This window comes from Doryrhamphus excisus, linkage group LG10 (assembly GCF_037039965.1).
Source record: "Doryrhamphus excisus strain RoL-2023G ecotype Guam linkage group LG10, RoL_Dexc_Guam_v1.1, whole genome shotgun sequence".
In the NCBI taxonomy this organism is placed as follows: domain Eukaryota; kingdom Metazoa; phylum Chordata; class Actinopteri; order Syngnathiformes; family Syngnathidae; genus Doryrhamphus; species Doryrhamphus excisus.
This window is the reverse complement of record NC_136366.1, coordinates 12,006,342-12,030,357: the sequence shown is the minus strand read 5'-3', so window position 1 is coordinate 12,030,357 and position 24,016 is coordinate 12,006,342. Positions and strand designations below refer to the sequence as shown.

At 41.1% G+C, this 24,016-nt stretch overlaps 3 protein-coding genes across 4 annotated transcripts; 1 reads left to right on the top strand and 2 right to left on the bottom strand.

Moving 5' to 3' along the window:
* Window positions 1-166: 166 nt before the first annotated feature.
* brf2 (BRF2 general transcription factor IIIB subunit) lies at window positions 167-20,799 on the top strand. Of its 2 annotated transcripts, XR_013629266.1 has the most exons (8): window positions 167-447; window positions 984-1,043; window positions 1,115-1,436; window positions 1,643-1,868; window positions 8,939-9,048; window positions 9,137-9,183; window positions 14,584-14,697; window positions 20,216-20,799. XR_013629266.1 is itself a non-coding variant. In XM_058060296.2 (4 exons), exons 1-4 carry the CDS (start codon window positions 300-302, stop codon window positions 2,373-2,375), a joined length of 1,263 nt encoding a protein of 420 aa, XP_057916279.2. In that variant the 5' UTR covers window positions 171-299; the 3' UTR covers window positions 2,376-2,804. The 2 variants fall into 2 exon arrangements, 1 of the variants encoding a protein (XP_057916279.2); XM_058060296.2 differs by lacking the exons at window positions 8,939-9,048; window positions 9,137-9,183; window positions 14,584-14,697; window positions 20,216-20,799 and having other exon boundaries at window positions 171-447; window positions 1,643-2,804.
* Window positions 4,086-6,288, bottom strand: prlhr2b (prolactin releasing hormone receptor 2b). Its single transcript, XM_058060308.2, has 2 exons — window positions 5,859-6,288; window positions 4,086-4,745 (listed from the first exon to the last, which is right to left on the bottom strand). Exons 1-2 carry the CDS (start codon window positions 6,284-6,286, stop codon window positions 4,112-4,114), a joined length of 1,062 nt encoding a protein of 353 aa, XP_057916291.2. The 5' UTR covers window positions 6,287-6,288; the 3' UTR covers window positions 4,086-4,111.
* Window positions 14,391-23,719, bottom strand: anxa4 (annexin A4). The gene is made up of 13 exons (XM_058064391.2): window positions 23,610-23,719; window positions 22,737-22,787; window positions 21,731-21,818; window positions 20,375-20,469; window positions 18,181-18,294; window positions 18,019-18,109; window positions 16,756-16,835; window positions 16,616-16,672; window positions 16,456-16,549; window positions 16,295-16,390; window positions 16,173-16,231; window positions 15,944-16,066; window positions 14,391-14,622 (listed from the first exon to the last, which is right to left on the bottom strand). Exons 2-13 carry the CDS (start codon window positions 22,743-22,745, stop codon window positions 14,566-14,568), a joined length of 963 nt encoding a protein of 320 aa, XP_057920374.2. The 5' UTR covers window positions 22,746-22,787; window positions 23,610-23,719; the 3' UTR covers window positions 14,391-14,565.
* Window positions 23,720-24,016: the final 297 nt, after the last annotated feature.

Sequence of the window (24,016 nt, the reverse complement as noted above, 5' to 3'; positions counted from 1 at the left end):
TTAGGCTATTAATGTTAAGAGTGAAGTTAAAAAGTGATAAAATATGAAAAAGAAATAATCTTGTAAAATCACGTTTTATTCTTGTAATATGTCTTCTAACATTTTTATACTTTTATTTTAGTATTTATACCTTCAAACACAGTTTTGCGGCGGAACTCTTGTTTCTGGCACGTTGTATCCACACGGAGCTATTTTGTCTCCTTATAGCTTCCGCTGTACTTTCTAGTTCGCCGGCGTGAATTTTGGAAGTCTGCAAACGTTAACACTACGTTGGTGGTTGTAGTTTACAGATACAAAACATGTCTACGGGAAGTTTAAAATGTCCAGGCTGCGGTTCTTCCAACATTGTGGAGGACGACCTGCACACCCAAAGGCAGCTCATTTGCGTGGACTGCGGCGCTGTGGTGTCTGAGGGAGCTTTGACCCATGACACCTTCGAAGGCACAGGTAGCGAACATAACGTTTATCGTCCCTCCATTTTCTATACCATCCACCCGGGGAACGTTTATCCTATTTTAGTAATTTATCCATAATATATTTACTTATTCTAACTAATTTCATTTTATAATGTTGATTATATGTATTGTTATTTTATTTACTGTTGTATATGTTTCTATTTTACGTTCAACTTTAAAAAATACTTTATTCGTTTTCTTTTAACGTTGCATCAGCTAGCTTGCTACCCATTGCTACATGCTAGCTACCATTGCTGTGTAGTTGTTAGACAAAATATAAGCAAGTTGTCAATATGCAAAATATATAGTGGAAGTAAATTATAATAATACATAAGCTCTGCATCTTTTTACTCCGTTTTGGACATGTTGAATTGTGTTAATGTAACCGTGGGATGTTACTGAATGTAACTTGTTAAGCATGTTTGAAACAAATAAACCACACCCTGCCATATTAAGTGTAACATATTGTCATAATGAGAGGTTCAAACCAACTCATGACCTTTTCATCCTTTTGTTTTTTTTTAATAGATGTGAGCTACAGTCGGACAACAGCTGTGAATAAAAAGCCCTGTTCAAACCAGATAAAAGGTGAGCTAACGCCCATGTTTGCTTAAATTCACTGCTTTGATTTATCAACCACTTTTGTCCTACTCATGCAGGCCAGCAGCGAGTCAAAGCTATATGCCGAGCCCTGCGGGTCAATGCCGAAATTGAGACCCTGTCGAGCACCTATTTTGCACAGGCCTACGAGCATGAGAATTTCATCAAGGTAAGCTTGCAGAAAAAGGAGAACCTGGCTGGCTGCTGCGTGCTGGTCAGCTGCAGGCAGCTCAACTGGCCTGTCACCATGGGAACCATCAGCTGCCTGCTGGAGGCTGACACGATGATGATGGGGGCTGTTTACCAGGAGATGATCAAGTTTCTCAAGATCGAGGCACCACTTGTCAATGTCGCCGACGTGATGGAGGCCCATTGTCAAGAGTAAGTAGTTAAACGGGGGACTTTTTTGTCATTAAAGATCACCTATTATGTACATGTGACTTTTTAATGACATTATGCCCCCAGAGCCTGTGCACCAAACATGAGAAAAATCATCTCTTTCACGTGTTTGCTCCACTCTTACAATAAACATTTCTACACATCTTAAAATAAATAGTAGAATATTGAGACCTTTCTCTCTCCATCAGATACAAAATCACCCCAAATGACGTGCATGAAGACCTTGCTGAGGACTACAAAAACTTGAACAAACGAGCCTTGGCCTTGGTAGAGCTGGCTGCTGAGTCCTGGATCGTGACGGGACGCAAACCTGTGCCCTTAATGATGGCCATGGTTTATCTGGCCTGGCAGTCCTTGAACCCCAACCACGTTCGTCTCAAAGTGAACCTGGAAAAGTTCTGTCTCATTGCAAAGGTGAGGAAGCACAGAGCCGCACAGATAAGAGTGGCCGAGATAAAGCGGATGCTTTGCAAACTAGGCAAGGAGATCCCTTGGGTCATGGATGCAGTCACATCAGACAATGTTGTTAGGCACGTGGGGGATATTGTGAAGAATAGGTACGCTTTGTTACGAAGGGCTTTGAGGACCCATGAGGTGGCTTTGCAGGAGGAGATTGAAGATCCCTCTGAGACTGAAGGTGAGACAATGTGTGAAAAGGCTGAGCAGACAGACAGGCACGACAATAATACTGAAGCTGATCAACATCCACAACCAAACTGGGGGAAGAGGGTGCTTTTTGCCCCTCCGTGCGTGACTCACCCCAAGAAACGGAGAGTACATCCGGCAGGGTTGGAAGACGTGACGGGTGATGAGGACATCTCTGACAGTGAAATCGAGTCGTACATTCGCACCCCCCGGGAGGCTAGGGAATTCGCTCTGACACAGGCAGAGTTTGTAACGCAAAGTGAGACCCCCAAATGAGGCTTTGTTGTTGTTCATACAGTAATTTCACAAGGTTTGCAAAAATTAATGCTATCCAATACAAGAGATGCAACAAAAAATAACTAGCTTTACAAAGATAGTAATGCTCATTTTTGACTGACACTTTTACGTAGGTGTGCTCGCTTGGTACATAACCCATGTCCGCAAAATTATGCAGACGTGTAAGAATTTTTTTCATAGTGTTTGTGACTAATGCGACCTTTTGTAAATGTTGTTGGATTACTGGATTAACTATGAAAGTGACTGCAAATGTAGATGTTCATTAAAACTATTTTTTTTAGGAAGATACACAAGCTGCCAGAATAATTTGTGAATGCACAATATTTAATATTCCTGAATTATTTCAAGACTCAAGCAGCAGACTTTGAAGAAGGATCTCTCACACTATTTAATTGCACAACTCAAGCACAAGACATTTGTCTTTATTCCTAGCATCTGTAATAATAACAGTAAATATAAATACATTACAGAGTAGATGTTCTCACCTTTTAAAAGAAGAGATATTCATAGAGTTGTCACACACACACAGAAAATTAACATTAGATTAACATTAACTCTTTTTTTTTGACATGCAGTCTTATCATCACATCTCCCTTATTTAGTACCAAGTCCATAATAGAAATGATCACTAATGACATAATAATCTATGAGCTACCTGCAAAATGTAACAAAGTAGTATAATGGTTTTCCTCCATGCCATCACAATAACATCATTAAACAAGACATACATAAACTGTACAGTAATGGGGCACCGACCACATAGGCAACACAAGTAATTTGCGATTCGACACCAATAATCTAGCAGATACAAGTCAATATTGTAAGTCATTTGAAATACTTTTCTTGCTGCTTGTTGCAAGGCAGACATCTTTGGGCTCAATCATAGGGATGTAACGGTACACTGATCACATCATCGTTCGGTATGTACCTCGGTTTTAAGGTCACTCTTCGGTGACTAACAACTATGCCACAATATAAACAATACAAAAAAGGTGTTTTACATCAAAATAACTATTTTACTATTGTCACATTTAGAACTAAACAGTGTGTGTGCACGAATTTCCCTACAATGTTACCATTCTACACGCTATACTCCTCCCTACTCTCTCACTTCCTGTATATTTACTTGCAAAAGATCCATGTCATATCAAATGCACTTCTGCAACCTTTTATGGCATAAAACTACAGTGACATCTATTAGCTTGTACTTGCGTCATCACCTCTTTTTGCCTCATGCAAAAAAAATTGAAAGTTGAGGTTTTTTTTGTGTGATCACATGACATATTTGTTATGATCATCTTTCATTCATTCATTCATTATCTACCGCTTTTTCCTCACAAGGGTCGCGGGGGTGCTGGAGCCTATCCCAGCTGTCTTCGGGCGAGAGGTGGGGTACACCCTGGACTGGTGGCCAGCCAATCACAATATAGACAAACAACCATTCACACTCACATTCATACCTATGGACAATTTGGAGTGGCCAATTAACCTAGCATGTTTTTGGAATGTGGGAGGAAACCGGAGTACCCGGAGAAAACCCACGCATGCACGGGGAGAACATGCAAACTCCACACAGAGATGGCCGAGGGTGGAATTGAATCCTGGTCTCCTAGCTGTGAGGTCTGCGCGCTAACCACTAGAACACCGTGCAACCCCGTTATAATCATCTTTTATGGTAATTTAAAAAAAAAATGACATTCTTTCTTCTCACGCCATTACAAGACCACACCTGCGGTGCAATGATTGACAGGTGCTCCAATACGGCGATGGCACTTGAGCATCTTTCTCAGCTCTGCGCGAAATCGGTCATGCAGCCACGCATACAGGAAGGGGTTGCAGCAGGAGGAGCTCATGGCGCACAAGTGGCAAAGCAGCTGTATGAGCAGGAAGAAGCGCTTGTTGATGAGCGTGATGTCTACGTCCCGTAGCATGTTGAAAACGTGAATAGGGAGCCAGCACGCGGCGAAGGCCGACACAAGGAGGGCCACCAAGCGGAAGATCTTCCTCTTCCGGGCTTGGTGGGCAGTGGCCCTTTCCTTTGTCCTGTGACCGGGGGCGATGCACTTCTTTAGTTTGACCGTGATGCACAAATAGGACACAAAGACGGCGGACAGCGGTAGAACATAGGTGACCAGCAGGGTGCTGTAAGCATAGGCCCGTCGTTCCTTCTCTTGGTCCAACCAGAACTCTTCACAAATAGTGAAGCCCTCCTCTTTAAACTCCACGTGATAGGTGTGGCTCACCGCAGGAGCAACCAGCGCGCAGGACATCAGCCAGATTCCAGCCAGGACGAATGCACAGGTCGCCACAGAGGTGCGCTTTTTTAGGGGGTGCACTGTTGCGTAGTATCTAAAATAGCAAGAGTGTCCAAGAGTCAAATGTGTTTCATATAACAATAATTAAGAATCTACTGCAAAAACACTAATCAAATATCCACCATGACAGTAGTGCTCTGCGCTCTTAAAAGTACAAGATGACTGGGCGGTAAATTGGCGAGCTGAGATGGGAGAACAACAAAGCCACTCGAAGTGCAACTTTGTTACAAGTAAGCACACTTTACGACATATCAACTCAAAGACTTGCACCAGGGGAGCATGAAAGGGGGGTTGGAGGTATTCCAACGCAGGCCCGGCAGCCAGCCACAGCTGACGCTGCGATGCCAGGCACTGAGGGGGGGGTGAAGCGGCTAAAGGTGTGTTTGTAGCATATGTGCGTGTGTGTAGATAGGCCTGGAGATTGGCTCCGTCTAGCCAACAATCTTGGTGCCTCATTCACACGATGTCAGGGCAGACAGTTTCCCGTCGAGATGATTCTGTCAATTGCGTGGAAAGACCAGTTGAATCTATGATTTCGATTTGTAGACTAATAACTAACAGAAGCCAGCCACTGTTGTTTATAGGTTGTGCAGGTTTTTGGGTTGTTGTTTTTTTGTGATAATTAAGGGGCTGCAAAATAATCTGCTTCGAATGCAGAATGTCTTCATCGTAGCAGTTTTACAGTTTGACATGCCAAGTAATTTAGCGAAAGCCAATTTGGATAAATATTCCGCCTTAATTATGCATCCAAGTACAAAAAAGTGACGTGTTTATAACTTGTATAATTAGCGGAGGCGGGTTATCGTAAAGCTGAGATGAGAGGCACGCTACAGCAAAAACCAAGGTTAGTCTTTATGGTGATCGGAAGCTGCTGTTCTCAATGTCACAGAGAATTAATAGCAAGATAGATTCTTCACTAATGAAGAAAAAGGTAAAAAGCCTGATGAGGATTCTTGAATAGGTAGAATCCTGATAAAATAATAAAGAAAAAGTTAAAAAGCCTGATGAGGATTCTTGAATAGGTAGAATCCTGATAAAATAATAAAGAAAAAGGTAAAAAACCTGTTGAGGATTCTACCTATTCAAGACACACCAATGGTAAACATACTGAACTGAACTAACTGCAAACGCGCCTTTAGTCACTCACCTGTCCACAGCAATGGCCGTGAGCGTAAAGACCGACACGTAGACCGTCACAGGCTGGATGAGGAACACCAGGTAGCAAACAAAGCGTCCGAAGACCCACCCGTGAGGGTTGAGTGCATAGGCGAGGGTAAAGGGCACACACGTGACACACATGAGCATATCTGAGAAGGCCAAGTTGCCGATAAAGAAGTTAGTGACGTTGTGCATCTTGCGCGTTCTGCAGATGATGTACAGGAGCAGGTAGTTTCCGAAGACCCCTACTAGCAACACGAGTACGTAGCACGGGATGATGATGGGCTTGAACGTCTGCAGCAAGGCCACGTCTGCAAATTGGGTGCTGCGGTTGCCGACGACGTTGTCGTCGTGCACTGCCACCTCGTAAACGTCTTTTGGTGCGCTCTCGAACATGCTGCTGTGGTTCGCCTCCATGAAGCCTGTTCATATGAGAAAAGGGACTTTTAACAAAGTCGGAAATGGAAAATGTCAGCTTGGGCTGAGTCAACAAGCTGGAAGTGATTTTTTTTATTCACACTTTCAATAAAATGGCATTATAATGGCGCAGTTATGCTTCACAACAAATATTTTTGTCAAGAAATAATCCTTGCAATAACCTTAGTTAATACTATGCAATACTTTCTCTCTTTTTAGCTGTTTGAATGTATGATGTACTGTACAGTGGAACACGTTTATTTTTTGGGTGTCCAATGTGTTGCTGCCTTGTGCAATGGACCCTGGGAAGACTAGTTGTTTGGTAGAAGCTAATGGGGATCCATGAAATAATCAATGATGAAATTTCACATTGGTTAAAAAATTACATAGGGTACAAAAAATATACATGCATGTTTTTGTACAACATTTCAATACTTTTAAATGATCATTTTTTGTGGGAACTCCAAACAAACAATATATTTCAATATAACACGTTCCGATCAGGCTGTACGGCGATTGAGTGGTTAGCACGCAGGCCTCACAGCTTGGAGACCCGAGTTCAATTCCACCCTCCCTGTGTGGAGTTTGCATGTTCTCCCCGTGCATGCGTGGGTTTTCTCCGGGTACTCCGGTTTCCTCCCACATTGCTAGGTTAACATGCTAGGTTAATTGGCGACTCCAAATTGTCCACAGGTATGAATGTGAGCGTGAATGTTTTTTTTGTCTATATGTGCCCTGTGATTGGCTGGCCACCAGTCTCTCGCCCAAAGACAGCTGGGATAGGCTCCAGCACCCCCGTGACCCTCATGAGGATAAGCGGTAGAAAATGAATGAATGTTCCGATTAGGGTTTTATGCTGCCAATTCTGATACGGATCATCCATGAGTGATATCGGACGATACCAATACCGATCACTTGGATTAGCTGTACATTTTCCCACTTATTGACCAGGGCCCTTTGCCAATAGGTAATGTTCAACCACACACAAATAGTGTTTGGAGGACAAGACTTAATACTGTATTTTCTGGACTATAAGTTGCTCTGGAGTATAAGTCACATGAGGCCAAAAATGCATAATTAGGTAGAAAAAAAACGTAAAATACAGGGACAAACAACCATTCACACTCATGTTCATACCTATGGACAATTTGGAGTCGCCAATTAACCTAGCATGTTTTTGGAATGTGGGAGGAAACCGGAGTACCCGGAGAAAACCCACACATGCACGGGGAGAACATGCAAACTCCACACAGAGATGGCTGAGGATAGAATCGAACCCTGGTATACTAGCTTTGAGGCCTGCGCGCTAACCACTCGACCGCTGTGCCACCCAGCAGCAAAAAGAGTGCGACTTATAGTCCGGAAAATATGGTAATAATAATATGATACAATAGTACGCACCCGATGGACGTAATATCCACTTCCTCGTGGGACAAAAATAATAATTTAGCTTGTGGACAGCTAGGCAAAGCGTGTCTAGAAAGATGCACCGATATGTTTGAAGAGGGAGTGATCAAACACGCAGGCATCGATTGGTGTAGGCTGTGTGAAGGCGTCAAACTGAAACCATTGGAGGTTTTACACTGAATGGCTGTTGGCAACCCCACATGACACAGCACACATGCACTGACATGTCATGTCTGTGTTGTTATGATATTCATTTTTTTTTAACAGAAATCAGCCGATACTAATTGGTGGCCAATCTATCAAGTCATACCTATCATTTATATTATATTCTCATTGGACAAAATGAACATACAATATACCATCCATTCAATAATATCACATTAAGTCCTTTTATTCAATGTTTTTGAACCCTCCTTACAGCAGTTAATATTTTAGTACATTACATTACAGCACATGCTTTTATTGATCATGTTTCTATGTGCACAATTCAACATGGAAGAAGCAGATCTTATTGTGTTTTTTATATGGTACTCATAGTTTGTTTACGTTCAGAGAGAAAAGAATAGAGAATGTTTATAACCTGCTCAAGCCATGATTATTCGGACCTGTGCAAGACTTTAATGGCTTGCTGCAGTATATACAGTATGGATATATATATTTGTAAACCTATATACACATACTGCATAGATGCAGAGAGAAATACTGGCCCTTGGACAAAAGTAGACCCAGGAATATATAGATATCTTATGTTGTGATGACACAAATAGTAGAACAATAACAAGTAGAAAAATATGGTAATAGTATTACTATATAAAGTTTAAACGGTTAATGAAATATAAATGGCAGCAGTCAGTAACTTACCTGGTTTGGTACAACGAGCAGACCTTCCTCTTCTGTGTGTTCCGATGCTGCCTATGATTCACAATGAGAAAGAGGGGAGCCTGTAGGTGGGAGGTGGAGGGATGGAGGGAGGAGAAGAAAATCCAGGGTAATGACAGCTGGCCAATAAGATGGCAGGGTCCCTAAAAGATGAATGTTACCACCCAGTGTTGGTGTTGAACCTTTCATTAGTTGTCAGTGCGGTGATCCACTGACCTGTTGCCAGGTCAATCTAGTTTGTTGTGTAGTCCCACATATCCATATTGTGTGTGAATTATTATTATTATTATTTACTTATTTGCTCTACGTATATCTAAAATGTAAAATAGCCAGCACAGTTGTGTTAATGTTCATCCCTGTTTTCAGGCTCTGACAATATCCCGTATTCCACCAAGCTTCCTTGGGTAAAAAAAAAAAAAGAAAAGAAAAAGCAAAGAACTTACCCTGTGATTGCATTAATGTTCTGGTCTGTCAAGGTAAGTCGACAGCATCTCACGGTGTTTGAGCTTTTCATTGTGTTTTTGGAATAAATGTCACCATACTTTTTTTTTCTTCTCTTTCCAGTGGGCTGAACATTTGAAAACGTTTTTGTCCTCTCCTGCTTAATTAAGGTAAACGACCAGGCAGCCCATTCCATTTATTCATTGTGTGGGGGGAAATAACAACAAAAAATGTATGAATGTTTTAGGACAGAGATACACATACACACGGTCCACTGGGCACCCAGGAACAACAATATCATTTGTGGTATCCACTATAGTTTAATAGGGGTAATAATAATAATCAAAATGTATTCATAGTTAATATTATTACATGCATTTTTTTTAGAATATAATATGTATTCATTCATTCATTTTCTACCACTTATCCTCACGACGGTCGCAGGGGAGCCTATCCCAGCTGTCTTTGGGCGAGAGGTGGGGTACACTCTGGACTGGTGGCCAGCCAATCACAGGGCACATATAGACAAACAACCATTCACACTCACATTCATACCTATGGACAATTTGGAGTCGCCAATTAACCTAGCATGTTTTTTGGAATGTGGGAGGAAACCGGAGTACCCGGAGAAAAGCCACGCATGCACGGGGAGAACATGCAAACTCCACACAGAGATGGCCGAGGGTGGGGAAAGACAAAATAAGAAGCCAAAAAGTTACCACTTCCACACAAAATAGCAGTAGAACTCATTCATTCTTTCATTCATTTTCTACCAGAGGCGGGGTACACCCTGGAGTGGTCCAGCCAATCACAGGGCACATATAGACAAAGAACCATTCATAATATTTCAAAATAATCTAATATATAGAATCTTACATCAAAACTAATAATCATTACAAATAAATGACTTCCAAATCAATGACTTACGTCCAATGTGTTGCTAAGTTACTAAGACGTTTTGTTTGATGGCAGCCATGTTTTTCAACCAATCTTGCTCAAAGGTAAAAGCCTAAAATTTTGTGGTGTGCGTTTTTGTGTAGAGCTCAATGAGCGTGTGAGAAATTTCAAGTCGGTCCGACTTACGGGGTCTATATGTTTATATATAACCATGCGGTGTGATTGGCAGGAAAGTAATAGCACCAGCAACACAGTTGGGATGCGTGTTTTCAAACCTTTTCACCCTTTTTTGTGCAACATTAAGGAGTAGAAGAAGAGTTAGCCAATGGCAAAAAGTAATTGATATATCCGGGAACATATCCATTTTTAACATGTGGCTTGCTTTACCCCCCCCCCCCCCCCACACACACACACACAACCTTGACCCAGGGATGGATGTATTTCATAACGTTCCCCCATGCTGCATGTATGCCACATATCCTATTCTGTCCTCTTCATCATGACACATTGCTCATCGCATCACGTCCACCTGGCACATTCAATATACCCCCTGAGGTGTAAAAATCCTACCTCTTTCTATTTAGTGCATCACATGTGTTACCTTTGCTTCTGTTTGGAGAAATGGGGATTACTGTAGAGGTCATTCAACCCCCCCCCCCACACACACACACACACACTGCGCCTTGTAACATTCATGTTACAACATGAAGTGACCCACGTGTTAGATTGAAAGAGAACAAGGAAGGATGATAGTCGAGAATATATTGAAACATTCATTCATTGATTCATTTTCTACAGCTTTTTCCTCACGAGGGTCACGGGGGGTGCTGGAGCCTATCCCAGCTGTCTTTGGGCGAGAGGCGGGGTACACCCTGGACTGGTGGCCAGCCAATCACACGGCACATATAGACAAACAACCATTCAAACTCACATTCATACCTATGGAAAATTTGGAGTGGCCAATTAACCTAGCATGTTTTTGGAATGTGGGAGGAAACCGGAGTACCCGGAGAAAACCCACGCATGCACGGGGAGAACATGCAAACTCCACAGGGTGGAATTGAACCCTGGTCTCCTAGCTGTGAGGTCTGCATGCTAACCACTAGACCACCGTGCCGCCCTATATTGAAACATTAAATACCGAAAAAAAAAAATTATTTAACCAACTGCTTTCTTTCATTCATTTTCTACCGATTTTTCTTCACAAGGGTCACAGGGGGTGCTGGAGCCTATCCCAGCTGTCTTTGCGCGAGAGGCGGGGTACACCCTGGACTGGTCACAAGCCAATCACAATATAGACAAACAACCATTCACACTCACATTCATACCTATGGACAATTTGGAGTGGCCAATTAACCTAGCATGTTTTTGGAATGTGGGAGGAAACCGGAGTATCCGGAGAAAACCCACGCATGCACGGGGAGAACATGCAAACTCCACACAGAGATGGCCGAGGGTGGAATTGAACCCTGGTCTCCTAGCTGTGAGGTCTGCGCGCTCGTGTCGCCCTATATTGAAACATTAAATAACAAAAAAACAACATTATTTAACCAGCTACTTTCTATTTCAGATTTTTTTGGAACAGCTTTTCTACATACGGAATTCAGACAATATTCCTGACAACTAATCAAATGTTTGAATGAAGTGGATGACATGGCTGTCATTTCTACCCCAGACGGCTTTTTCAATAGGTGGACTTGGATCTAGTGTGTTCAAATGAAATGGTGGCAGGCCAAATAATATTCAAATCAAATCAAATGTGATTTCTTTGCATCAGTACCTGCACAAGGTTGTGCCAAAGTGTCTTTGTGATACGTGCTTCAATTTCTCTCATACTTCATACCGCTATTCAAAATATTCAATATGTCATCTCAAATTTCATCCTCATTGAATTCCACCCTTTCAAACTGTTTAATACAAAATGAGCCTCCATCAGAATGGTGCGTTTTTTTTTTCTTATTATAGGTGTACCAATATGCTGTATTGTGTAAAACATTTTATTAAATAAAACTAAATAAATAAAAATAAAACTAAATAAAAGTAATTCATCATTATTAATGAGATATATTATTAGATATCCAGTACAGGGTGTACCCCACTTCTCGCCCCAAGACAGCTGGGATAGGCTCCAGCAACCCCGCGACCCTCGTGAGGATAAGCGGTAGAAAATGAATGAATGAATGAAATAAAAATAAAACTAAATAAAACTAATTCATCATTATTAATGAGATATATTATTAGATATCCAGTCAAGGGTGTACCCCACCTCTCGCCCCAACACAGCTGAGATAGGCTCCAGCATACCCCCGCTAGCCTAATGAGAATAAGCGGCATAAAAAATGTATGATTTGATACTTTGTTTTGATGTTTGTTCCCATAGCTTAGCACTATATGGGATTGTTATAGCATCTTTAACGCACTGTACACCATCACTATCATTTGTCATTTCTAAACTAATAATGTTATGGAAATTAGTTGGAACAGAGTTAAAATTGGTATCTGCAGGAAAATACAGACAAGATCATTTTCCAACAAAATAAAAACCATAAGGAGATCATTTTAGTGTCATAAAGATGGGCCGTTTTTCCATCCATTATAGTGTATGAAATGTTTCAGGGGGCAGTTTTTATATCAGGGGTCTTTTTCTTCTGAGAGCTACTTTCACCAAATGAAATTGGCTGAGAGCTACTCCTTTTTGCAGCATTTATTTTCATAGCTTATTTCAACCCCCCCAAAAAAACAACCACAAAAAGCTTGTTTTGACAGAACTTATAACAAAATGTCACATTTTGTATGAATACATCCGTAAAAAATGTATTTTGTTGATCAGTATGATTTCTTTCTGGTGCTGGTGTAAAGTTCCATTACGAAAGAGCTACAGGAACTGTAAATGGCAACATTTAATTGTACTTTATTCACTCAAGATGTGTGGTCATTTTGTCTTTATGCTAATCTGTGCACAAAATCTGTGTGTAGTTTGTTGGGTTGTGTGTATATTTACATAGTGTTTATTGTATGTAACAAAATGGAATAAGTATTAATATAAATATGATATTTAATTATCTTATAGGCTGCATGGCGAGCGAATGGTTAGCGCGCAGGCCTCACAGCTAGGAAACTCGAGTTCAATTCCACCCTCGGCCATCTCTGTGTGGAGTTTGCATGTTCTCCCCGTGCATGCGTGGGTTTTCTCCGGGTACTTCGGTTTCCTCCCACATTCCAAAAACAAAGGCTGCTCGGCGGTTGAGTGCTTAGTGCACACACATGCCACACAGCTAGGAGACCCGAGTTCAATTCCACCCTCGGCCATCTCTGTATGTTCTCCCCATGCATGCGTGGATTTTCTCCGGGTACTCCGGTTTCCTCCCACATTACAAAAACAAAGGCTGCACGGCGGAAGAGTGGTTAGTGCATAGGCCTCACAGCTAGTAGACCCGAGTTCAATTCCACCCTCGGCCATCTCTGTGTGGAGTTGGCATGTTCTCCCCATGCATGTGTGGGTTTTCTCCGGGTTCTCCAGGTTTCCTCCCACATTCCAAAAACAAAGGCTACTCGGCGGTTGAGTGCTTAGTGCATAGGCCACACAGCTAGGAGACCCGAGTTCAATTCCACCCTCTCTGTATGGAATTTGCATGTTCTCCCCATGCATGCATGGATTTTCTCCGGGTACTCCGGTTTCCTCCCACATTCTAAAAACATGCTAGGTTAATTGGCCACTCCAAATTGTCCATAGGTATGAATGTGAGTGTGAATGGTTGTTTGTCTATATGTGCCCTGTGATTGGCTGGCGACTAGTCCAGGGTGTACCCCGCCTCTCGCCCCAAGACAGCTGGGATAGGCACCCCCGCGACCCTTGTGAGGATAAGCGGTAGAATATGAATGAATAATGATCTTATATTGTATATACATATATAATGGCAGTGCACATATAGAGATAACCAACCACTCACACATTCATACAGCACACACGGGGTGAACATACAAACTCCACACAGAGATGCCCAATGGAGATTTGAACCTGACCAAGTATTGGTGATAATACTGACCCTGTATTCTCTCAGTATTGTATCGATAAGTCAAAGTGATAACCCCCCCCCCCCCTGCTTGCATCCAAGTTTTTTTTGTCCTGTTAGTGCCGCCCAGTGGCCTGCATGGGTGTATTACTTCAGCACGTTTCCCTGGCAACTCCTGAGATGGGAGTTTAATTAACCATTCAGTACCGGCATCCTCCTTAACTTGATTAGAGTACACCTTACTGCCACAAAATGACAGCTAGGATCCTGTGTTAATGTAATTGAGGGCTGACTCAACAAATGAAGAATAGTTCCCAATTAAACAAATGGACACCGATGGGCGGTAACAAGACAAGAGGCCAAGAACATTCGTCTTTTGTGTGTCTGTAAAGATGCGGCAGGCGCATATGAAATCTATTGCCATGAGTAAATCCTGTTGCAACAAATCAATAAGAAAAACAATGACGTGTAAAAGATGGCTGGTCTTTGGTTTTAATCGGGATATGAGACAGTAAAAACAAGGCACCGTGGTCAAATGGCGAAATGTAAAAAGGCCGTAGAAGATGTCATCCACATCAGCGATGATGTGCTTCAGGGAAGAATAACACGATTGACGCATTGATGATTTGTCTTTCATCGTTTTTACTCTCCTCCGCACAGCTCCAGCAGGATTTTGCGGTAGTCGCCGGACGTATCTCCCTGTGCAATGATGGAGGAAAAAGAAAAGACTTCAGCGGAATGAGAAGAGGCAATAAACGGATTTGACTTTGACAGGTACAACTACAATTTTACCTTTTTATTGATCATTGATTAAAAAAAAAGGGGGTATACCCTATAACAGCATTACTGGAATATGTAATATTATGTACACAATGCAAAGCAGCACTTTACACTTAGTATATTTCCCCTTGTATTGGGATTATTAATTACTTGTAAGTAGATAATGCATAATTATAAAAGGTATTACACAATAATTCTACACCGTTACTGCAATATGTAACTTTATGGAGAAAAAACAGTACCACTTGAGTGTTAAAGTATGCCTGCGTAATTATACCGTTTATGTACAGTATCTAGAGTTGGTTGATTATTTATAACAGCGGTCTCAAACACGCGGGCCAAATGTGGCCCGCAGGACACTAGTTTGAGGCCCCCGCCTTGATATGAAAGTTTAATGTTAGTGCGGCCCGCGCAAGTTTGATATGGATGCTGTATGGTATCATGTACCCAGAAAAAATTATTCCGTTTGATTAATGTTCATGTTAAAGGTTAAATAACTGTTAATAGTTATCCTCCCTATCCGTGTGGAAGTGGTAAGTTTTTGGCTATTTAAGTTTAAAGGAAATAACTTGAAGGCTACCGTTTAGGTCGCGAGCTCTCTAGTTTGCGAGTTAGCATGTGTCTCAAGACCCTGCAGTTGCGCAATATGTTGTAAATAAAGAGTATAAATGTGACTATAGTCGTGTTTTGTCATGTCTACAGGGCTCTAATAATGCTTTGTTAATTTTAATCTGAACAAAATAATTTGTCTACCCACCAACTATATGTGGTTTCTTAAGTTTTTAGTATTTGCTGTTTTATTATTATTATATTTATTTATTACTGATTGATTGATTTTCTTTATTCTTGATTTGTTTATTTATTTTTCATCTTATGTGCAGAAAAATAAAAATGAACATATTTGAGAACAGTGGAATGTTTTATCAGAGCTTTTATTGTAGAAAATCGGAACCAAAGCCCTGAAAAAGTTCATATATTTTTCTGCTTTTAATAAATGCATTTTTTTTTGTAAAACCTGATGCGGCCCAGCCTTGCCCAGACCCTAGCTCCAGTGGCCCCCGGGTAAATTGAGTTTGAGACCCCTGATTTATAACATAAATATTTGGTAAAGGACTTATTATTGTTATTCATCAATAAAGAATTATGATAGATAGATATGCCCACTCCAAACGGCATTAACGCATACAATTACCATTAGGTCATAGCTTCAGCAAACTCATTGATTGATGAAGTGTCTCACCTTAATGAAGGAGTGCAGAGTCTTGCCGTACATCTTCAGAAACTGTGCTTTAATGTCCAACATGTCAATCTCAGCCCTGGCCACCATTATTCTGATAAGGACACTATCTGTGGTCCCCAGCCCCTTGTACACACACACACACACACACACACACACAAGCATTTCAATGTTTCATGATTACACAGCGAAGCGTATGCAGCATCTATACATACAAGCGTGAAATGTTTACCTTCATTGATTTGTATAGACGTTCCGCAAAGAAGGCGTGTTTGTTCCTCAGGCATTTCACTGGAGAAAGAAGCAAATCAGCTGCAGCAAAACACAACACCTTTATCAGCACAAGACACCAACCGATAGCCAAAAAGACATCCTCCAGACAGCCTGACATCTCCCTCTTAATGCTCTCCTCGATGTCTCGTCCGCTAATCTTCTGGTACTCTTCAAACACTGACGAAAAAGATGTGTGAAATGCAAACAAACGCATTTAAATGTTCACGTTCATGCAAGAGTACCTCGCAACAGATGCTTCTGGTTCCTGACGCAGAGCACGGTCAGAAATTTGACCTCATCCGTGCCCCATCGAGCCTCGCCAGCCTCGTAGATTTCCTGCAGACATAGACAATGAAATACGGTCTACATATAAGATCTGAAGACCTTCACTCCCTTCCTTGCCTTGGCATCCTGCACAGCCTGGGCCTCGTTCACCGCGTCACTTTCGTCACGTCCGGCCTACATGACGCACAACACAAAACTGTTCAAGCACCGTGGCTTATTATTTCATTTGAAAGGCTTTATTGAAACGTTCTACCCACCGTTAGCAAAGAGACCAGAACTCTCTGGAACATTCCTGATGTGTCTCCACATACGTCATCTTCCAAGCTCTTGCCGTATTCTGACCAAAAAAACTTTTTTTAAATGTCAGTGAATTTGCATTGATTGGATTTTTGGACAACATGCGCCAATAGATAAAGCTCTAGGCCGCTTCATCAGCTTCCATTACGCTGTACTAATTAATTTTCATAAAAATTATTAATCTAATGTAATGTAATGTCCCCTTTAATGAACCGGTTGCGTGGCTTCAAAAGTATATAACTGCCAGGACCTCTAATTAGCGCCAGTTCAAAAACATTAGCATTAACAGGTGTGGCTGTAAGCAACCCCAAGATGTATTTTTTGTTAACCCCACAAGATAGCAGTAGCTACGTTTAAAGTATGAGTGGATAGCTTTAGCTACCTGTATTTTAGACCTCCTTCACCGTTTGTAATGAACAACAAAATGACGAGCTATTCCAACGTTGGTTCTGTCACTGCTGTGTTGTTGATAAATGACCCTGTGGCCTAAGAGAGCGACTTTTTCCTTTTCACTTTCTCATGCACTCCAAATCATTAAATGTAGTGACTTCCATTATTGCCCAGTCCTCTTTGAACTTTCCGTCAATAATGTCCTGCTATTGTAAGAGCATGATAAAGCTAAATAGGAGCAGCTAAATAGGCTAACCAAAATATTACAGCCACTCTCAGGATGAATCAGTGCACTTAAACACTAGTGTGCAATAACACATCCATTCAAAAATGCTTAACAGAAAACTGCACTGTTTCTAAACAGTCTGCCCATCATCCACAATCCTTATGAGACTTTTTCTTTTCTGTGTGTTCTAAATAGAGAAAAACTGCCAGTATGAGGGCGCTAATAATGCAGGTAATGGGATTCATTCAGTCATTATAACCTAGCATTAACTTTCACTCACGGTAGCTAACATTACCTCTCGGTAGCGGCCTGAAATGCTGTTGGTTTGGTATTCCAGTAACAATACTGCGGTTAATATGCACGTCACGTCATGTAAATAGAATTGTTTTAGGGTTTATTTTAGAGGGCTTTATTGTTGAAACGGGTGTGTCCCATTATGTGCATTGTTTGCTGCTTCATGCTCTTTTTCTCTCTTTAGCATGCACAGAAAAGGGAAGGACGTGTGTTCACATAAGGATTGTGACACCAAAGTGCAAACACAACTTGCCTCATTGTGCCGGTGTACCTAATGTTATGCCAGTGAAATTAGTTCAAGTTTGACACTCACGCTTCTTGTAGAACGCATTGATGGCATTGATTTCAGCATTTGACCTGGAGGCAAGAATGTCGATGAGGCCCGCCTCCTCTGTCCCAGCCCCCTGACGAAACGATGTGATACGGTGTGATAAAAATCACGGATAACGTCAAAAAAAGCTCGAGCGACTCTGACCTTCATTGAGTTTCTCAATTCATAGGCATCGTACGCCGGCGCCGGCATCAAAAGACCCAAAACCACACTCCTGAAGTTGGCACTCAGCTCCGAGGACAGGTCATCTGCCAGGTCCTGAGGAGGAACATTTGAAATAATTCTGCTTTGCATGGATTTAAATACTGTGGTTTTATGTTCGGTGCTGGGTGTGGGTCCTGCCCTGTCTGACCGTGAACCCATGAGCAACATGACTCCAGTGGTTCATATATGAAAATTATTGACTGCATACATGAGCTACATAGGAGAGCACTCTCTCTTACTGCATGATGCAAAAGTCCTAGATCAGGGGTCTCAAACTCAATTTACTTGGGGGCCACTGGAGCTAGGTTCTGGGCGAGACTGGGCTACATCGGGTTTTCAAAAAAAAAACAAAAAAACGCATTTATTAAAAACAGAAAAATGAATAAACTTTGCTTTGGTTTCAATTTTCTATGATAAAATCTCTGATAAAACATTCCACTGTTCTCAAATATCTTACCTTTTATTTTTCTACACAAAATAAAATCAATCAATCAGTAATAAATAAATAAATATAATAATAAAACGGCAAATAATAAAAACTTAACAAACCACATATAGTTGGTGGGGAGACATTATTTTTTTCAGATTAAAATGAACAAAGCATTATTAGAGCCCTGTAGACATGACAAAACACGACTATAGTCACATTTATACTCTTTTTATTTACAACATATTGCGCAACTGCAGGGTCTTGAGACACATGCTAACTCGCAAACTAGAGAGCTAGCGACCTAAACGGTAGCCTTATTAAAAGCAGAAAAATATATGAACTTTTTCAGGGCTTTGGTTCCGATTTTCTACAATAAAAGCTCTGATAAAACATTCCACTGTTCTCAAATATGTTCATTTTTATTTTTCTGCACATAATAAGATGAAAAATAAATAAACAAATCAAGAATAAAGAAAATCAATCAATCAGTAATAAATAAATATAATAATAATAAAACAGCAAATACTAAAAACTTAAGAAACCACATATAGTTGGTGGGTAGACAAATTATTTTGTTCAGATTAAAATTAACAAAGCATTATTAGAGCCCTGTAGACATGACAAAACACGACTATAGTCACATTTATACTCTTTATTTACAACATATTGCGCAACTGCAGGGTCTTGAGACACATGCTAACTCGCAAACTAGAGAGCTCGCGACCTAAACGGTAGCCTTCAAGTTATTTCCTTTAAACTTAAATAGCCAAAAACTTACCACTTCCACACGGATAGGGAGGATAACTATTAACAGTTATTTAACCTTTAACATGAACATTAATCAAACGTAATAATTTTTTCTGGGTACATGATACCATACAGCATCCATATCAAACTTGCGCGGGCCGCACTAACATTAAACTTTCATATCAAGGCGGGGGCCTCCAACTAGTGTCCTGCGGGCCACATTTGGCCCACGGGCTGCGTGTTTGAGACCCCTGTCCTAGATAGATGCTGCAATGACCATGCAATATCACTCAGTAGAGCACAGACCCCCGTGCACAAAGACAAGTATTTCATCATTTATAGGTTCTTGAAAAAAATTGCCAAGGAAATCAGTTTTGTATTTTTTGCGCATGTGCCCTTCCATTTACTATCTTACAAAAAATCCAATAAAACAAGCACACTTTCAGTCTTGCCCCCGGACATGGAATTAGACTAATGACTCACTACTCTGTATTCAGTATAAAATACATAGTTAATACGTGCTGTATCTGGTGCGGTACCGCACCACTGCATGACTCACTCTCCTTCAGATAACCTTGCTGACTTTACCACGGCACCACCGGCTGATCATTATCTCATCATGGGAACATGATAAACACCAGCAGACTTCCCCTTTAAGTTAATATATTGATTGGACGGATGCAGAAAACCGGCAACATTCGTGTTATCTTCTAGTGAAGAACATGGCGCATTCCTCCTTGCAGCAAAGTACAAAGCTCTCACTTGTTCCTTTTCTTACTATTCATTTCTGCTTTTCAGCTAATGATTAACGGCGGCGTTATCAGTGCCGTGGAAACAAAGCCCAAGTCAACGTCACGCAGAAGGACAAGACAGTACACAGTGGATGTGAGCAGATGGTTTCAATTCACATCGCTCAATAATGTTTTGATAACGAGAGACATTGACGACACCTCTCACCTTCCCCACCGCCTGCTTGTAGGCCTCCTTAATGCGCTGCCTCTGCGCTATAGTACGATGCGCAACGACCTCGATGACGGCGGCCTCATCAGTGCCTGCAAGACAGTTGTCGTCCATTCATTCATTCATTCATTTTCTACCGCTTATCCTCACGAGGGTCGCATGGGTGCTGGAGCCTATCCCAGCTGTCTACGTGCGAGGGGTACACCCTGGACTGGTGGCCAGCCAATCACAGGGCACATATAGACAAACAACCATTCACACTCACATTCATACTTATGGACAATTTGGAGTCGCCAATTAACCTAGCATGTTTTTGGAATGTGGGAGGAAACCGGAGTACCCGGAGAAAACCCACGCATGCACAGGGAGAACATGCAAACTACACACGATGGCCGAGGGTGGAATTGAACTCGGGTCTCCTAGCTGTGTGGCCTGCACGCTAACCACTCATCTGTTTGTTCATTCATTCATTCATTCATTCATTTTCTACCGCTTTTCCTCACAAGGGTCGCGGGCGGTGCTGGAGCCTATCCCAGCTGTCTTCGGGCAACAGGCGGGGTACACCCTGGACTGGTCGCAAGCCAATCATAGGGCACATATAGACAAACAACCATTCACACTCACATTCATTCATCCGTTCGTATTAGTACAAATTTAAAAGTCGCCAAATGTTCATCATCATCCCCCTTGTTGCCGTCTCCGCTTTTGAGACTTTTGTGTTTTCATGATATGTTAGGAAGGAACATCTTGACATGATGGACATGATGTCTTCTCTGACCCACCGCTAGATGTGAAACCTGGAGTTCCGCCAACAAGCAGTCAGTTAGCTATAGGCATAGGAACTGGAAGTTTGCTCAGTTTGTGTTTATTCAGCAAATACAATAACCTAGCATGATGTTGCTGTTAAAATGGGAGTGTAATATTAGCAGTGAATGTCAGAATTCTCCTGAATTCTGATATTCACTGCTAATATTACACTCAAGGCTAATTTGTGGACACCTCCGCTTGCGGGATGGCTGAGACATGAGGATTATATTCATCATTGCTTCAGGGTGGGGCATCGGTCTCATGATTTGGGCACAGAATCCAGCAAAAGTAAGTTAGCCTCAATATAAAGAGCATCTGTTTGTCAGGGCAAGATGATTACTCTTGCTAACAAAATTAACATTCTTGTTCATATATTTGCTGATATAAACATGGCTGCTATGTACTCTTGCAAGAATGCACACAATAATCAGCATGAATGGACAACCTGAGCAAAACGGAATTCACTTTCCTGTAGAGGAGGAACACAAGTTGGATGTTTTTCCATGGAGAGGTTACCATGTGTACATTTGTGTGTGTGTGTCTCACCAGCTCCCTTCATGGCTCCACGAAGCTTCTGGACGTCTGCCTCTGGGTCGAACCCTGACGCCTCAGTCACTGTTCCACGCTTTCCAATCTAAAAAAGGTTCACATCCGTGAGGAAAATATAATTCAGTGGAACCTGGTTTAGCATCAGTAATTTGTTCCAGAAGGTCAGACGCCAACCAAAACGGACGCTAACCGAATAGATTTTTCCCATAAGAAATCCAATCTAAGTTCAGTTGCTCTGTTAATTACTCAAGAAAGACAAAAGCAACACAAAACATGTTTTTAGAATGTTACTATTGTATTTTTACATGCAGAAAAGAATTTGAAATGATAAATGAACTTTAATGGTTACTTTTACCTTCATAGAAGTCGTAATTCTTGATGTGACTCTTCCCAAAGACACAATAGATAGTTTGTTCAATACCACTTTCTTGTTTTGCCATGAGTTATTTATTGAATTTAATAGTGTTCTCACCTCACTAACCCAAAATGGGTACATTTTTTTCCCCTAAAAATCTGGTACTGACAACTTTATTTGTCTCCATTTTTTGGTTAGCGAGGATGGTGTCTGTATGCGATCCCGCTGCCACATCGTGTCTTTGGGAACAGTCGTCTTTACTGAAGGTAAAAGTAACCTTAAATGTTCATTTCTTCCCTTCATTCCTACATTTACAATTTTTTTATGCATGTAAAAATAATTTGAGTGTCGCTGTCGGTGTCATTAGTGGTGTTGTAGCCGATAGTTGATGGCTTTGTTCTGTCAGACTTCATCATTCTTTGTATGTTATGTCTTTCATTTCCCTTGTAGTCCACATATGATGCAAGTTCCTCTTTTTGAATGTTGCTTTCATATTTCTAAATAAATATAGCAGGAATGGGCACATTATAGATAGCTAAGGCGTTTATCAACGATAGAACTGGTATCTAATGTGACTCTAGTGGATCGATTGAGTTCATATAACAAAATACAGTACATGAAACGAGAAGATACACGGAATAAACTTACCGCTGCCATTTTGGAATAACTGATGATTTCTTAAGTTGAACTTGAAGAAAGCTGCAAACAAATAATATAAGTGTTTATTATTAAAACATTGAAAAGGCGCAGCATTGGGTATTACTGTTCACTGCAAACCTCGTTGACCCCTTGTCAATAATGCATGCCCTGTCTCCCAGCTAATCCCATTAAGCATTGTTTTCTGTTTCTGTTTCTGTTCTTGAACACACCAGTAATTGAATCAACCTATGGCTTCGCTGGATCATCTTCCACTCTGGTATGGCTGCATTATGTGACTATTGTTAGCCTGCATGCATGATATTTGTAGATAAACATGTGTTGGTTAAATGCTCAACATATACATAGCACCATGGGGCTATGCAATGTTTACAACATAGTGTTTCAGTCTTTAGGGGTGTAAATACAGACAACCTGATTTTAGTCATGTGTTAGATGCAGAAAAAATTTAAAAAACAGAAAAGTATGCACATAATAAATCCTAAAAGTGAACCCTTTTGTTCTAGCACTGATTATGTAATAACTATGTAATCACACAGTGAACAGCTCATGTGAATGTCACAGGTAAGAGACGTCATAAGGACACCTGCATATGCCACGGAACAATATATGACAGTTTGCCAAGAATTGAGCAATAGTACTATATAACACAAAAAACAACGTCACTCCCGAAGACAAGTGTTTCGCATTCAAAAATGTTCAGCATTTGGTTAAAGAGCTAACCGTTAACTCGCAATGAAGTTGGGCACACCCAAATTTGAGTGTCTCCCCACCACCGCCGCAGTACCACCTCTTTTGCGTCAAACACGGCAAAAGTATTCCAAAAGAGAATATGTGTGGTTGCAAACTGAACGAAAAACTCACCTAAACCGAGTCTATACGGAGACAGAAGAGAACAGTATACCAGGAAACGACTCCTTTTTAACAGTTAGCTGCCGTCAGTCCCACCCTTTTGCTTTTTTTTTTTTTTTTTTTTTGCATAATCCATTTGAGATTTGCTGCTGCGTTCACGTACTACACTAAATCGGAAAGTAGCAAGTTCACTGTAGTTCCAATAAAATAAGCACACGTGTTTCTTATTAAATCCGTTTTTCCGGTATTTTATTTGAATGAATGAATAATTAAAGTTATTTTAGGATTTCAACATAATCCTACCCGTTTTGTTTTTTTTTCTATGTTTCCCAAAGTCATGCGAGCAACTCTGCCATTTTAACACCAGTCTGCTTTTGCCTTCAAAACCGTCTATAGAGTGATTCTATTTTGTGTATTTA

Coding starts and splice junctions, on each gene's coding strand:
- brf2 (XM_058060296.2), top strand. CDS start 300: ATGTCTACGGGAAGTTTAAAATGTCCAGGCTGCGGTTCTTCCAACATT. Junction 448..983: donor TGACACCTTCGAAGGCACAG/GTAGCGAACATA, acceptor TTTTTTTAATAG/ATGTGAGCTACAGTCGGACA. Junction 1,437..1,642: donor ATGGAGGCCCATTGTCAAGA/GTAAGTAGTTAA, acceptor TCTCTCCATCAG/ATACAAAATCACCCCAAATG.
- prlhr2b (XM_058060308.2), bottom strand. CDS start 6,286: ATGGAGGCGAACCACAGCAGCATGTTCGAGAGCGCACCAAAAGACGTT. Junction 4,746..5,858: donor ACGGCCATTGCTGTGGACAG/GTGAGTGACTAA, acceptor TTGCTATTTTAG/ATACTACGCAACAGTGCACC.
- anxa4 (XM_058064391.2), bottom strand. Junction 16,391..16,455: donor CCAGAAGCATCTGTTGCGAG/GTACTCTTGCAT, acceptor CTTTTTCGTCAG/TGTTTGAAGAGTACCAGAAG. Junction 14,623..15,943: donor CTCTGCACTCCTTCATTAAG/GTGAGACACTTC, acceptor ATCATTGCACAG/GGAGATACGTCCGGCGACTA.